Here is a 15,549-nt window from a genome sequence, read left to right as displayed (position 1 = left end):
CTTCTTGGGTAAATAATATAATTTTTTTTGTGACAAAGGATCACCCCATGCAATCGCCATTGCCAATTTTAGATAACCCTTATTTTTAGAGGGTTTTTAGAAAACCTTTGTTGTACGAGCTTTCAAACCCCTTTTTCTTTGCCAAAATTTGTGTTCCTGAGGATTTTGTTATACTATTACTGGATACTGATTCAGCACAAGAAAAAGAATTGCTATGGGGAAATAGAGGTAGAGACGAGAGACACCACTGATCGTTCCCAGAGTTTTTTTTGTTTTATGGCACGTGAGCAGCGCTAGCCGCTCGTTTTGTAACTCCAAAACCACACTGCGCGTGCATAAGATATGGGAGGAAAAACAGAGTCGGTTACTTTAGAAGGTGAATGGAGACCACCACACGAATTGAGGCATCCAAATGAAAGTGTGCTCCGCTGGTTAACTAAGCAGTAAACCGATTTAAGAAAACAGACAAAAATAAAATAAAATACGAACAGAGGAGAAGTTGAACGATTATAGCAGAAAGAGACGCAAAGAAGCTAATTATGAATGCCTGAACGGCAACAGGAGCCACATGCCCACATCGGACAGATCGATGCAAAATGTAAGAATGGAGGTAGTAATTCGAGCAAGATTTCGGGGTGCATGAGGCCAGAGCGAGTGAGCGGCATCTTCTTGAGAACATTATGCTGCATGGCACACGACATAGCAATCCACAGCTTCCAGAACGTTCCTGTCAATGAACTAGAGGAAGCTCCGGCCTGGCATGAACTTCCCCAGAGGAAGACGTAGCAGAACAGAAGGTCTGCTCAGCTTGTGCTACTGCGGGAAAAGTCGCGAATGTTAGTATCGGTTGGTTTTTAATCCGGTACAAATATGAGTATTAGTACCGGATCTAACGGCTAGTTAATCAGGAGCTCCTGTGACCCTTTTTAGTACTGTTTTGAGGCTTCAACCAGTATTAAAGGTCACCCATTAGTACCGGGTGGCGTCTTCTTCCTCCTGCCTGAGCCATTTCATCTAGCTTGAGCTTCATCCATTCATGGTGATATAGGGGAGCTGCTGCCGGATTTTTGACCATTTCGTGAGGAATTGACTCATTCAAGTGTTCTAAAGGTACAATGGAGAAATTTTCATTATATGCATATGTTATTTAGAGTTCATATTTGTGATTTTTAGAATAAGCTACAATTTTTTGGATGCTATATTTTGTATTAGTCAAAGAAATTGATATAAGGTAAGAGGAATAATTTCATAATTTAGTGCTTTACAAATATGAGCTAAATAAATTATGAGAAAAAAATATAATTTGTTCATATTTTAGTCATTTGCAAATATGAGCTAGATAAATTGTGGTACATAAGAGATAATAAAATGAAATAGAGGTACGTAATTAGTTATTTTTAGAATAAGCTATAATGGAGAAATTTTTCATATATATGTTATGTTTGAGCTAAATAAATTGTGGGAAAAAATATAATTTATTCATAGTTTAGTCATTTGCAAATACGAGCTAAATAAATTGTGGTACATGGAGATGGCTACTGCTGCTGGAGGTAGTGGTGATGGTGGGGGCGATCGTCATTCCTTTCGCGGCAAGGGGAAAACCATAGTTGGCCCCTCATGATAAGCTGAAGAAAATGAGCACGTGGGAGAGAGCAATGTTTCATTATTTGGAAAGATGTCATGAAGATGATGTCACGGAGGGTCAGGAACCTCCTTTTGGTGGTCGTTATGCTCCACCGCCAGTCCCGGGTGTTTTAGGTCCACTGAGTACTACTGTCGTAAAAGGCACAAATAAATAATAGGATGATGTTGGGTCAGCTAAACCTTCGTCTTCGCCATCCAAGGATGCTTAAAGTCCTCCTAGATAGTACTCAGTGGATGGTTGTTTGTTGTGTTTCATAATTATATGCATGATCAGAAAATCTTTGGTTCAGTAATACTTTGTAGATGAATCGGCAATAGATGTACAACGCAGACAAACGCTCCATGGAGTACATTAATGGCCTGCGTGATTTTTTTGATCTAGCAGAATCCAACAAGCCACCGTCCGATTTCATTTGCTGTCCATGCAGAAATTCCAAAAATGAGAAGGATTACTCATCTAGAAAGACTATTCACGCCCATATATACAGTTTTGGATTCATGCCTAACTATTTTGTTTGGACCAAGCATAGGGAAAGAGGAGTTATGATGGAAGATGCTGATGAAAAAGAAGATGACAATATTCCTGACTAGACTAAAGGAGGTGCCTTTGCAAATGCTCCAATGAGCGAGGTTGAAGAAGAGATGAGCGAGGCAGAAGATCCTATTGATGATCTAGGTCAGGTGTTGCGAGATGCAAAGGAAGGTTGCGAGAATGTGAAGGAGTCAAAGAAGTTCGAGTGTATGTTAGATGATCATAAGAAATTGTTGTACCCAGATTACAAACAGGGGCACAAAAAGTTGGGTACTGTTGGTGTTTTAGACCGGCAACCCACCTAGGGGGTACCCTAGGTGGTATTTTGTGCGGTGGGTGTCGTCAAGAATCAAGGAGTCGATGGTGACGCAAGGAACACGATTTAGATAGGTTCGGACCGCTCTGTGTGTTGATTGTATTGAACTTGGATGAGTTGTCTCTGGAGGGGGTCCCTGCCCGCCCTTATATGAGCGGGGGAGCAGGGTTACAGGGTAGAAACCTAGTCAAGTTTGGTTACAGAGTCCTACTCGGTCTAGACATGACAATTTCCTTATGTACACTAACTAGTCTTTAGGAGTCCGAGTGGGCTACGCTCCCCTACCGTGCAGCCCCCAAGCCTTTGATCACGTCCGAGTACGCCCCTGAGTGGGCCGTACAGGGCCTACTCGTGGGCCTGGGATGTATGCCCGACAAGCCTCCGAGTACTTTGTAGTCGAGTCGAACAGTTTTGAGTACTTGGAAGTCGTTATCCGAGTAAATTTTGGTGCTTACTATGTCTTCGAGTACTCGAGACTGTCACGTGGTTGATGAAGTGGTCATACCTCTTGATTTGAGTAGCCGTTGGATATTATGGTGATAAATCCGGTTTATATCTGATCGTTGCTTAATTGACGCTTGGAATCTGGAGGTGATGGAAATATAACAGGTTGGGCCTGCTGGTGGTTAGTGTTATGTTCTTTTTAGCAGATCTATTTTGTGCGCCTTTTTCCTGTTCATCTTTGAGCCGCCACCCTTTCCAGTGTCGTCGCCGCCATTGTTGCTTTCTCCTTGCCCTTGAGTGAGATCTATCGCTGATCCTTCTCTCCTTCATTTTCCTTGAGGCTGATTGATGTGCATCAAGAAGATGGGGAAGAAACCTGAGAAAACTCAAGGCCAAGCCGCGGCTGCCGGTAAGGTGAGATCCAAATCCAAAAAGGGGAAAGAGCTCGTGCTGCCGATGCTGAAGTGTGGCCCCATGAATCAGACTGCGCCGCTGCCACCTGGCAGCACTCTGTGATGAGGGAACCCGCGGTCCAGGCTTTAGTTGATGCTAAGCTTCTTCAATCAAAGCTTCAACTCGAGTGGAGGCCTGCTTTTGGTAATGCGTGGCAGTTCGAGGAGCACCCGAAGGAGACTGTCATGCTTGCACACTTTGTCGAAAGAGGACTGCTAGTGCCCACTTCCGACTTCTTCAGAGGTATTCTCAGGTACTACAACCTTCAGTTAGTTCACTTGAACCCTAATGGCGTGCTTCATATGTCTATCTTCATACACTTGTGTGAAGTATTCTTAGGTGTCCCTCCTAGTCTTGAGCTTTTTAGAAAGTTGTTTCGCTGTAAGCCGCAACCCAGTGCGACTAAGATGGAGGTTTTTGGAGGGGCCAATTTTCAGCTTAGGAACTCGAATGCTTATCTCGAGTATGTTTTGCCTGACTCTCATGGTGACTGGAAAAAAGAGATGGTTTTATACTGGAAACCATGATCCTGTCTTACCAGTAGTTACTGGTCACGCTTCGAAGCATGCGGAGAATTGGGTGAGAGAGCCTGAGGACACCCCTGAAATTGCTAACTTGATGACTCAGATTGCTGAGTTGAGATCGTTGGGCTTGACTGGCATTAATGTGGCCGCCAGTTTTCTTAAGCGGAGAGTTCAGCCTTTGCAGCAGTGAGCTCGCTCGGGCTCAGAGTACTTGGGTTTTGATGACCCATCACGGATGTCCTCTGAAGACATATCTGATGATGACGTGGAGGCATTGCTGGGGAAGTTTTTTAGGAACTATCAGGGGGTACCAGTGCTTCTAGGGGTTCTTCATCAGTTTGATAGTTGGTATGGTCCGGCAGAGGTATGTTCTTTTGCTTGACTTGTATATTTCGGGACGTGGCAAAATTTTTGAGTAACAATTTTTGTTTGTAGTCCTGGGTTCTTTTTAGCTTCTTGCCGCAGTCTGAGGAAGAGGAGATAGTCATGGATGACTCTGATGATGAACCTTCTCCTACTGCTAAGAAACGGCGAGTAGTCCGAAAGAAAGCTATTATGCAGCCTGTGGTCTACTACGAGTACATGCTCTGTGGTCTACTATGAGTAGTAGCGACAAAGATGTTCTATATTCCAGGAATTTGGTATTTGTTCGCTTGAGAGTTCGTGTAGTCTGTATGATCCAGGTCCTGTGACCTTGGATACGATGTAGGGACCTTCCCATGGTGAGTTGAGCTTGTGCAACCCTGACGTGTTCTGGATTCGTTTGAGGACCATGTCGCCTAAGTTGAAGGATCGCTCCATAATATTGCGGTCGTGGTAGCGTCTTAATCCGTCGAGGTATCTGGCTGATTGAATTAGGGCTGCGCATCTCGTTTCTTCCAAACTATCCAGATTCATGCATCTTGTTTCTTCTGCTATTCCTTCATCATATTGTTCGACTGCAGGAGACTGCCACATGACGTCTACGGGTAGGATAGCTTTTGATCCATATACAAGAAAGTAGGGGGAGAACCCGGTAGACTTGCGTGGTTGGGTTCGTAATCCCCACAGGACATTAGGTAGTTCTTTGAGCCATTTGCCTCCTCTTGTGTTTCCGATGTCGTGTAGGCTTTTCTTGAGTGCTTCGAGTATCATGCCGTTGGCACGTTCGACTTGTCCATTGGCTCTTGGGTGAGCAACCGAGACGTATCGTACATCAATTCCACTATTCTCGCAATATTCTTAGAAGTCGTGGTTGTTGAAGTTGGATCCCAGGTCGGTGATTATTCTGTTCGGGAAACCGTAACGATGTACAATTTCGCCCAAGAAGTCGAGGACTCGGTCTGCCTTGGGGCAAGTGACCGGTTTGACTTCGATCCATTTGGTGAATTTGTTGATGGCCACGAGTACTCGTTTGAAACCTCTTGGCATTTGCGAAAGGCCATGTTGGAGGGATTGTGATGAGTTTATAGGCGGGGACATTTTGTTGTTTAGTGAAGAATTGACAACCTTGGCATTTGCGGACAATTGTTTTGCATCGGCCAATGCCATGGGCCAGTAGAAGCCTGCTCTGAAAGCTTTGCCTATGATTGTTCGTGAAGATGCGTGGTTACCACAGATCCCTTTGTGTATTTCTTCTAAGATTTCTTGGCCTTCCTCTCGGGTAACGTATTTCATGAGTATCCCTGCTGATGCGCTTTTCCTATAGAGCTTGTCTCCGACTAGAACGTAATTTTTTCCTCGTCAGGAAATTTGCTCGGCTTGATTTTTGTCAGGTGGTAACTTATGATCTTTGATGTAGTCGACAAAAGGTGATCTCCAGTTGACTTCTATCATCATGATCTCCCGATTTGTTTTAGTATGTTTCATGACTGGTGGTGTGACTTGTTCTGGTATGGATGGCTTATGGAGCTTGTGTACAAAAATTCCTGCTGGAACTTCTGCACGAGTTGAGCCCATTTTTGATAATACGTCAGCGGCTACGTTGTTGTCGCGGACAACATGATGAAATTCCAAGCCTGAGAATTTGTTTTCCAATTTACGGACTTCTTTGCAGTAAGCATCCATATTTTCCTTGTTTCGATCCCACTCGTCGTTGATTTGGTTAATGACGACTAGTGAGTTGCCGTATACTAGTAGTCGTTTGATTCCGAGGAAGATTGCGAGACGAAGACCATGTAGCAGTGCTTCATACTTGGCCTCGTTGTTTGAGGCTTCCTAAAAGATTTGAAGGACGTATTTGAATTGGTCTCCTTTTGAGGAAATTAAGAGTACTATTGCGCCGGCTCCTTCGAGCTTGAGGGAACTGTCGAAGTACATAACCCAGTGCTCTGCCCTCTCAACTAGTGTTGGCACTTGGTTTTCTGTCCATTCAGCCATGAAGTCAACCAAAGCTTGAGATTTGATAGTTGTTCTTGGTTTGAAGTCTAAAGATAGAGCTCCGAACTCTACTGCTCATTTGGAAATTCTACCTGTGGCATCCCTATTGTGAAGGATTTCGGCAAGCGGGAAGTCGGTGATGACTGATATGCTGTGTTCTTGCAAGTAATGTCGCAGCTTCCGTGAGGTGAGCAGAATTGCGTAGAGCAGCTTTTGTATTGGTGGATACTGAGTTTTGGAGTCAGAGAGTACTTCGCTGATGAAGTAAACAGGTCTCTGACATTTATAAACGTGGCCTAGTTCAAACCGTTCGACTACTACTGCGGTGCTGACGACGTGAGTGGTAGCAGCTATGTATAGGAGCAAGTCTTCATTTGGGGATGGAGCGGTGAGGATTGGTGGTTTTGGCAGAAAGTCCTTGAGTTGTGTCAAGGCTTTGTCTACCTCTTATGTCCATTTAAACTTGTCCTGACGTTTGACAATCTTGAAGAAGGGTAGTCCGCGTTCTCCAAGTCTCGAGATGAATCGATTGAGGGCTGCCATGCAGCTTGTGAGTTTCTGCACATCCTTGATGCCAGCTGGTGCTTGCATATTTGTTATGGCGGATATTTTCTCCGAGTTGGCCTCAATGCTGCGGTGGCTAATGATGAGCATGAGTAATTTGCCGGAAGGTACACCAAAAACGCATTTGGTGGGGTTAGGTTTCCAATGGAAAGCTCGCAGGCTTGAGAAGGTTTCTTCCAAATCGATGATTAGATCTTCCTGGTTTCTTGTTTTGACGACTACGTCGTCCACGTAAGCTTCTATGTTACGGTGTAGTTGCTTCTCGAAGCAAATCTGTATAGCGCGCTGAGAAGTTGCACCCGCATTTTTTAACCCAAATGACATTGTTTTGTAGCAGAATGCCCCAAACGGAGTGATAAAGGCTCTTTTGGCTTGATCTTCTTCTTTGAGGTTTATCTAGTGGTAACCTGAGTAGCAGTCAAGAAAACAGAGTAAATCGAAGCCTGGCAGTAGAATTGACTACCTAGTCGATCGTGGGTAATCCAAAAGGGTCCTTTGGACAATGTTTGTTGAGGTCCGTATAGTCGACGCACATTCTCCATTCATTGTTTTTCTTTCAGACGAGTATAGGGTTGGCTAGCTAATCAGGGTGAAAAACTTCTTTGATGAACCCTGCTGCAAGTAGTTTGGCTAGCTCTTTTTTAATTGCTTCTCTTTTGTCTTAGGCGAACCTCCGAAGGCGTTGCCGTTTTGGGGTAGCTTTGGGATTAACATTTAGAGAATGCTCAATCAGTTCCTTAGGCACACCAGGCATGTCAGCTGGTTTCAAGGCGAAGATATCGTGGTTAGCCCGAATGAAACAAATAAGCGCAGTTTCCTATTGGGATCTAGCCCTGTCCCAATCAGAGCTATCTTAGAAGGGTCGCCGGTCTGGAGATCAACTGTTTTGAAGTCTTTCTCACTTGTTGGCTTCAATTTTGTTGGCCCTGATTTGTTTTCTAGGATTTCGAGTTCTGTTGGGTGGAGTTTCTTTGAAGCTGAGAAAACTTATTGCATGGGGCTAGGTGCTTGAGACGTTGCTGCAATCTCCACGGCTTCGGTGTCGCATTCGTAAGATCACCTTAGGTCTCCTCGTAGCGTTAATTCTCCCTTGGACCCTGGCATCTTGAGTACCAAGTAGACGTAATGAGGTATAGCCATAAACTTAGCCAGAGCTGGTCTCCCGAGTATGGCATGGTAAGATGTTTCGAAGTTGGTGACTTCAAATCTGATGTACTCAGTTCGGTAATGGTCCTTTGTGCCGAAAGTTAGGTAGGACGACTTGGCCTAGTGGTATGGCTGCATTTCCTGGTACAATCCCGTAAAAGGGTGAGTGTGTTGAAGTGAGCATGTCTGTGATGTCAAGACACATTTTTCTTAGTGTTTTGGCGAAAATGACGTTGAGTTCGCTTCCACCATCGATGAGTACTTTGGTCAATCTTGAGCCTGCAACAACAGGGTCAAGTACTAGGTGGAATCGGCCTGGTTCTGAGAAGTTGTCCATTGGTCCCTTCTGCTGAAGGTTATGGGTACCTTAGACCATTTTAGTGGTGTTGGATCTGCTGGTTCAATGGCCATAATTTCTCTGAGTACCAATTTGCTGGATCGTTTGGATGCGGTACTCAGGATTCCACCAAAAATTACATTGAATGTTTTGGAGGTGGTCTAGAAGTCTCCCTCTCCTTCTTCATCCTTATCGATTTTATTTTTGCCCTTATCCTTTTTCTGATTGTATTCTTCAGGAGGTCGTGGTGTGGGTAAATCTTGCATTACTCGGCGCATGCTGTAGCAGTCTATCGCTGAGTGTTTGTTGTTTGGGTTCCATGGGCATTGTTTCTTGAGTAGTTCGGTGAAGCTTGGTCCTTCGTCGCGTTTGCATGATCCTTTCTTTCCTGAGTTGGTCATGGAAGCAACGGTGTTGTCAAGTTTGCGTTTGCGGTTTTGGTTGCTCGAGTAGTTATTTTGAGTATCGGTATTTCGGTTCTTGTCCTATTCGTGACTGTTATTGTCGCACCCGTGGTTGCGATGGGAGCCGAATCGCTCACACTCTTTATCTTCTCCGTCTGCCCATTGTTGTACCATGATTTTGAGGTCTTTGACAGTGACTGGTCATCATCTACCAAAGTCTTGGTATGTTCGACTATCATAGTGGCCATTTTGAAAACACTCGATGACGTCTGTTTCTGAAATATCGACTATAGTAGCCTTCTTTTCAAAGAATCGATGTAGGTAGTCGTATAGTGTTTCACCTTCATTTTGCTTTACTTGACTTAGGTCGATCTTGTTGCTTGGTCGGGTCATGGAGCCCGCGTAGTTGTTGGTGAAAGCCATGTTAGAGGCACGGGTTCCATGTATGTGGGAAAATGAATGACCTTTGTGTCATCGTTACCTCCGGCTGCTTGAACTACTAGCCATTGAATTGGGTCCTGCTTGCCATCATACTTAGTGATTCCTGTTGGCTTGAATTTTAAGGGTAATCTTGTCCTCATTACCCGCATTGTGAAAGCAGGAAAATGGTTATAGTTCTTGACTTCACGTTCGCGGCGACTATTGATTACTTCCCGTAGATCGCTGAAATTTGATACTTCGTGATTTTTCCTGACATGGAGAGGACTTTTTGTAGAGTTGGTGCAGCTGGCCTCTCCGGCATCTTTATGTTGTATTGGGGCCTCGCGTTTGCTCTGTCCTTGGCTATGTTGCCTTGGTTGGTTGACTACTTTGTTGTTATTTCTTTGAGCTCCGTGATGGCCATTGTTGACTGCGGTACCCCTACTGCCTTCTCGATGAGCCGAGTTGCGAGGGATAGATGGGATTGGTGATTCTTTATCGAGTAGTTTGTAAGCTTGTTCTGCGAGTTGTGCAATTAGTCCATTGCCTCGCTGCGCAAGTTACGATGTTATTTTATTTTCTCTGTCTTGAGGTATGAGAGTTGATATAAGGTTGATTGAGGCAATTGCTGTGAGTGGAGTGTTGTGCTCTTGGGCTTGTACTGCGTCAAATGCTCTTTCAAGGTTTGTGATAGGAATGTTTGTGGCTAGTAGTTGTCGACGCTTAGCCCGAGTAATGTTTCGTGCCCTTCTTTGGTTTCTTTGCTTGGAAGTTTCATCTTGTGGGGCGTTAGCCGATGACTCATCCTCTGAAACGTTATCGGGCTGTGCTATCTGTCGATGGGTTCTCTGTTGACTAGTACCCATATTATTATTTTGAGTGATGATGAAAATTTCTCTGTATGGGTAGTAGCTTTCAGAGCTTGATGTTGCGATTTCTGTAGTGCTTTCCTCGCGGTTTGAAGTGAGCGGGATGCCTTCTTGATACGGGAGGTTGTCTATGTGAGCGACAAGGCGTGACTCGTAGTCATGGGTAACGAGAGATGGCCTCATCCCTGGCTAGTAAACGAATCTGCCTTGTGGTGTTGAAGTAACTACCAGACCTTGAGCTGGTCCCCGTAATGGAATTTCTTTGGCGTAGTCCGAGTTGAAGTCGTAGTCCTTAACTTTCCCGTGTTCGAGTTGAGTTCGAGTAAGGAGACCTTGGTAGACTTTGGCTGTGTTGCGGAGTTTGTATGGGAATCGTCTTTGAGTCGAAGTTGACTTGTGAGGTGACTTGGGCTTCAGCTTGTGCCGACTAGTCCGAGCTGAGGTCAAGTCCAAACCGTAGTCGAACTTGGTGTTGCTGACTTTAAAAATTTGGTTTTTCTCAGCAAAATCCCTCATCTTTTGCTGAGGAATGCTTTCGTCAAGAGGTCCCTTCCCCTGGATGCTGATGATGTGGCGCTGAAACGATCCAGCGCCGTCGGCGATGCAAAGCCAGGATCTAGAAACAAAGGTTGTGCCCGCCTTAAAGGTGAAAGCAGGCTTGATAATGATAGATGCCATCGAACTTGCGCGGAGAAACTCGGCAACTTCCCCTACCTGGCATGCCAGCTGTCAGTGTTTTAGACCAGCAACCCACCTAGGGGGTACCCTAGGTGGTCTTTTGTCCGGTGGATGTCATCGAGAATCAAGGAGTCAATGGTGACGCAAGGAACACGATTTAGACAAGTTCGGGCCGCTAGATCGTGTAATACCCTACATCCTTTGTGTTGATTGTATTGAACTTGGATGAGTTGTCTCTGGAGGGGGTCCCTGCCCGCCCTTATATGAGCAGGGGAGCAGGGTTACAGGGTAGAAACCTAGTCGGGTTCGGTTACAGAGTCCTACTCGGTCTAGACATGGCAGTTTCCTTATGTACACCGACTAGTCTTCAGGAGTTTGAGTGGGCTACACTCCCCTACCGCGCAACCCCCGAGCCTTTGATCACGTCCGGGTACACCCCTGAGTGGGATATACAGGGCCTACTCGTGGGCCTAGGATGTATGCCCGACAGGTACCACACGAGAAATATTGCAATGGAATGCAAAAAATGGAGTTTCTAATAGGGGTTTTGATGAGTTAATGAAAATCATAAACAACATGCTTCCCGAGGGGAGTGAATTGCCATTCTCAACATACAAAGCGAAAAAGGTTGTTTGTCCTCTAAGTTTGGATGTACAAAAGATACACGTATGTCCTAATGACTATATCCTCTATTGCGGTGAGGAATACGAGAAATTGGAGGCTTGTCTTGTCTGCGAAGCGCTGCATTATAAGATCAGACGAGATGACCTGGGTGATGTTGATGGGCAGGCCAGCAAGAAGAAAGTTCCTGCGAAGGTAATGTGGTATTTTCCTGTAGTACCGCGGTTGGCGTTTTTTTAGAAACAAGGCACATGCAAAGTTGATATGTTGGTACAAAGAAGAACATAAGCAAGATGAAATGATCAGATGCCCTGTTGATAGGCCCTAGTGGAGAAGAGTTGACAAAGAATTTTCCAAGTTTGAAAAAGAACAGAGGAGGTTATTGAGTTTTGTGTTGACTTTATTAACGACCTAAGTTCGATTGGAGTCCCTGTATCACGCCATGAGGGAAAACTCAAGGGAAAGGGCACACTAGGGAGGAAAGCTCGGATGGACATTGATCAGAGTACATTTCGTAAAGCACACTTCACGATCCTGCAATAATCATCCCTAGTGGCTCCATATATGGAGGAGCACAAGACCATTGTACGGTCCTCAAACCAAGGAAAAACTGGGGCCTGGATTACACGTCATCACATTGATACTTTCACAACTGGGTTGCGGCAATGACTGATGGGTGATGACATGATTGAAGAGCAACCAGCATGGTTGGCTAGGGGTCCATCTATCTCAGTATCAACATTCCAAAGATATGAGATAAATACACATTTTACACAAGAGCCCAAGACCAAAAGAGCACAAACCAAAATAGTGGTGTCCATATAGATGCAATAGATAATATTGGGAAAAAAAGATAGATACTATGGTGTCATTGAGGAGATATGGGAACTCGACTATGGACCTTTAAAAATCCCTCTATGTCAATACCAATGGGTGAAACTTACTAGAGGAGACGTAACGAAAGATAACTATGGGATGACAATAGTAGACCTCAACAAGATTGGATATAGAGACGAACCATTCATCCTAGCCAATGATGTGACTCAAGTTTTCTATGTGAAGGACATGTCAAGCAAACCAAAACAAAAGGGTGCTAATAAGTCAGATAACCAGCAAAAGTGCCACATAGTTCTTTTAGGGAAAAGAAAAATCGTTGGAGTTGAGGACAATACTGACATTTTAGAAGATTATGATCAGTTTGATGATCTTCCTCCATTTTCAATCAATGTTGATCCAACCATCCTGTTAGCCAAAGAGGACGCTCCATACTTACGCCGTGATCACAACCATGGGACGTTCGTCAAGAAGAAGGTTATTAACATTCTGATTGATGATGATGTGTAATGTATTAGAACCATTATATTGTGTTTTGTGGTCAAGTGATAAAGTAATGTAATAACGCATTGTAATGATATGTCATGTATTCTATGGGTTTATTAATAATAATATTTGCATGGCATTAAACAAGAACTAATTTTTGCATGGTTAAAATATTAAATATTTTAATTTTTTAGCACCATTAAACTGTTGGAGGTATGCCCTAGAGGCAATCATAGAGATGATGATATCTGATTGTATCCATGATTTGTATATTGTGTTCATTGAATATCCATTAAAGGCTGCTTGAATTGATCTGCAATTATGTGAATTGTATGTGGAACTCTTTACTTGTATGTTATTCTAAAAGTTGTCCCTAGTCGGAGTTCATGTGTGGACACAGATGAATATTAGACTAGTACATGTATTAGTTGATGACTATGTTTCACAAGTCATGGACATGGAGATGTAAAACTAATAATGTAGGCATATGTAGAGACATGTGCTAGGACTGACCCAACGCGAGAAGTAGTTCTCTCTTTACATAACATGTACGCTTTGTCCTTAGACCTGAGATTTTTGCATGTACTCAAGATGTGGATCGACTTACTTAGGAGCTATCAAATGCTACATCGTAAGAGGGTAGTTAAAAAGGTAGCTTTCGGGTTTGTCAGGAAGCATGCTGTGAGGCATGGTCGATCAAGATGGGATTTGCTCCTCTCTGATTGAGAGTGATATCTCTGAGCCCCTCGAGTGATCGAATCCGGAAATGCATGGCCATGCTACGTAAGGTTAAAAGTTAACTTACAAAGGGCTTCCGAATCACAGAATCGAGAAAGCGCAGTCGGCTTGGAGCTAGACCAAATATCGTGAGGCAAAGGGAATAGCATGTACGTGATGTTGTGACGGTTTGTCTGATATGATCTTCGTGTGCGTATAGGAGTTGGCACGTCTTGCTAGAGGCTACTACTGACTATTGGGCTGAGTAGGAGTACTCGGGCCATGTCTATACGTATCCGAACCTATAGGGTCACACACTTAAGGGGCTGGAAGCCCAATTCGGATGTGATCCGAATCGGATCAGGTTTAGAGTAATAATGGGCCTCAGACCCAGAGGGCCGTCAGGAACCTCTATAAATAGAGGGGTGGGGGTGCCCTAGGGTTTACACCTTTTGGACGAAACATAGTCGTGTGGATACCTTAGAGGTGTTGCACCTGCAGCACTTGGACGAGCCGCCGACGAGCCACGACGAGCCGCCGACGAGCCAACGACGAGCCGCGGCACGAGGAGGACCTCGCTGTACGTGGACGAGCTCCTAAGGAGCTGCTCGACATCGACGTGTTCGACTACGCTGATCGACTTCGCTGCCCCGATGCAATTCTACAACTTTCATACCTGTGCGTCAAGTGGTAATCCCGTGATCTATATACGGCAGTTTTCCTAGTTTACACGGTAGAAAAAATTTTATTTTGCGCTAGTGTAGCCTACCTCGTATCCCTACATAAATATTAAACAATAAATTTACGTACAATTAAACAAGTACAAGACTAAGTCATGGTAAACATGTTAATAACACGGCAAGCACTATTGTTCTAAATTTTTGCAGGTCAAAATATCTATTTTTTTTGAATTTTAAAGTTAACATAAGTATCATGACCATTATAACATATTATTAAGTTAAAATTAATAATTTTACTATGTTTGATATTTAACTACATCTAATATTTTTTATAGTATAGATCTAATCAACATCAAACTAACAAATTGTTTTTGTAATTTTTAAATGTTATTTGATTTACTATGCAATAAATTAATATAATAGCAATAAATAAAAAGATGTTTAAGCAGGAAGTCAAAACAGTGGGCTATAAAGCTCTTTAGTACCAGATGTTTTTGAGGGGACAAGTTTCATTTTGCCGCGCTCTGCCTCCCTTAGTACCGGGTAGTGCCCAACACCGATACTAAAGGTGGTCTTTAGTACCGGTGCTGGCCACCACCCGATACTAAAGGAAATTAGTATCAGGTGGGGGTGACGCCCGATCCTAAGGGATAAGAACCCCATCCCCTTCCAACGCCGCCCCCCCCCTGATCGATGTCCTCTGTCGCCACCGTCACCCCCGTCACCGCCAACCTCTGCCCCGACGACACCGGCGCCGCCGCCCCCCACTTCGCTGCCGCGCGCGTCCTCCCTGCCACCTGCTTACTCCCCAACGACATGTCACCGGCCTCCTCCACGACCCGACCATGCACCGATGCCCCCATCGCCGCCAACCTCCGCCCCAACGACACCAGCACCGCCACCCTCACTTCGCCGCCGCGTCCTCCCCGCCGGCCGCTTCCTCCCCAACGATACGCCACTGGCCTCCTCCCCGACCCGGCTGCTGGCGCCCGCCCCGCCACTCCGCCGCCTCCTCCCTCGACGACGCCGCCGCCGCCCCCCACTTCGCCGCCACGGTTGTCCTCCTCCTCCACCCACTGGCCGCGCGTCCTCCCCGACCCGGCCACCGCCGGCGCCTCCTCCGCCCCTCCACGAGCGCGCGTGGCCGGCCGTGGGCTCATGTCTTCTCTACTGATGTAATCCCGCGATCGGCTGACGTCATCTTTTTTTTATTTTTTTATTTCTGCAGTATATGAGTTAGCTAGAAATGGTAGGAAAAATGTTGAATTAGCTAGAAATATGGAAACAATCTTGAACTAGCTACAAATTACAAAAAAAATGTTGGAAAAGCCTATTAATTGTACATTATACAACATGCCATGTTACAAAATTCTGTTAATTGTTAGAAATGTCTAGAGATAAGTGAAAATTACTTTGATACTTTTATAAAGTACCAAGAAATTTTATGATGTTGTCATTTACTATTACAAAATTCATCAAATAGTTCAAAATGTATAAATAGTTCAAAATGTACAAATTCAAT

The 15,549-nt window shown here is 44.6% G+C and overlaps 1 protein-coding gene across 1 annotated transcript; it reads left to right on the top strand.

Annotated features, from left to right (window-relative positions):
* The first annotated feature begins 14,720 nt into the window (after positions 1–14,720).
* On the top strand, positions 14,721–15,206 carry LOC101774355 (sulfated surface glycoprotein 185-like). The gene has a single exon (XM_004971751.1). It carries the CDS (start codon positions 14,721–14,723, stop codon positions 15,204–15,206), a length of 486 nt encoding a protein of 161 aa, XP_004971808.1.
* The last annotated feature ends 343 nt before the right edge of the window (positions 15,207–15,549 follow it).

This window comes from Setaria italica, chromosome V, assembly GCF_000263155.2.
Source record: "Setaria italica strain Yugu1 chromosome V, Setaria_italica_v2.0, whole genome shotgun sequence".
NCBI lineage: Eukaryota > Viridiplantae > Streptophyta > Magnoliopsida > Poales > Poaceae > Setaria > Setaria italica.
The sequence above is the reverse complement of the archived record's forward strand: the minus strand, read 5'-3'. Positions and strand labels throughout refer to the sequence as shown.

What these genes read in the sequence shown, in the direction of transcription:
- LOC101774355 (XM_004971751.1), top strand. Translation starts at nt 14,721, where the DNA reads ATGTCCTCTGTCGCCACCGTCACCCCCGTCACCGCCAACCTCTGCCCC.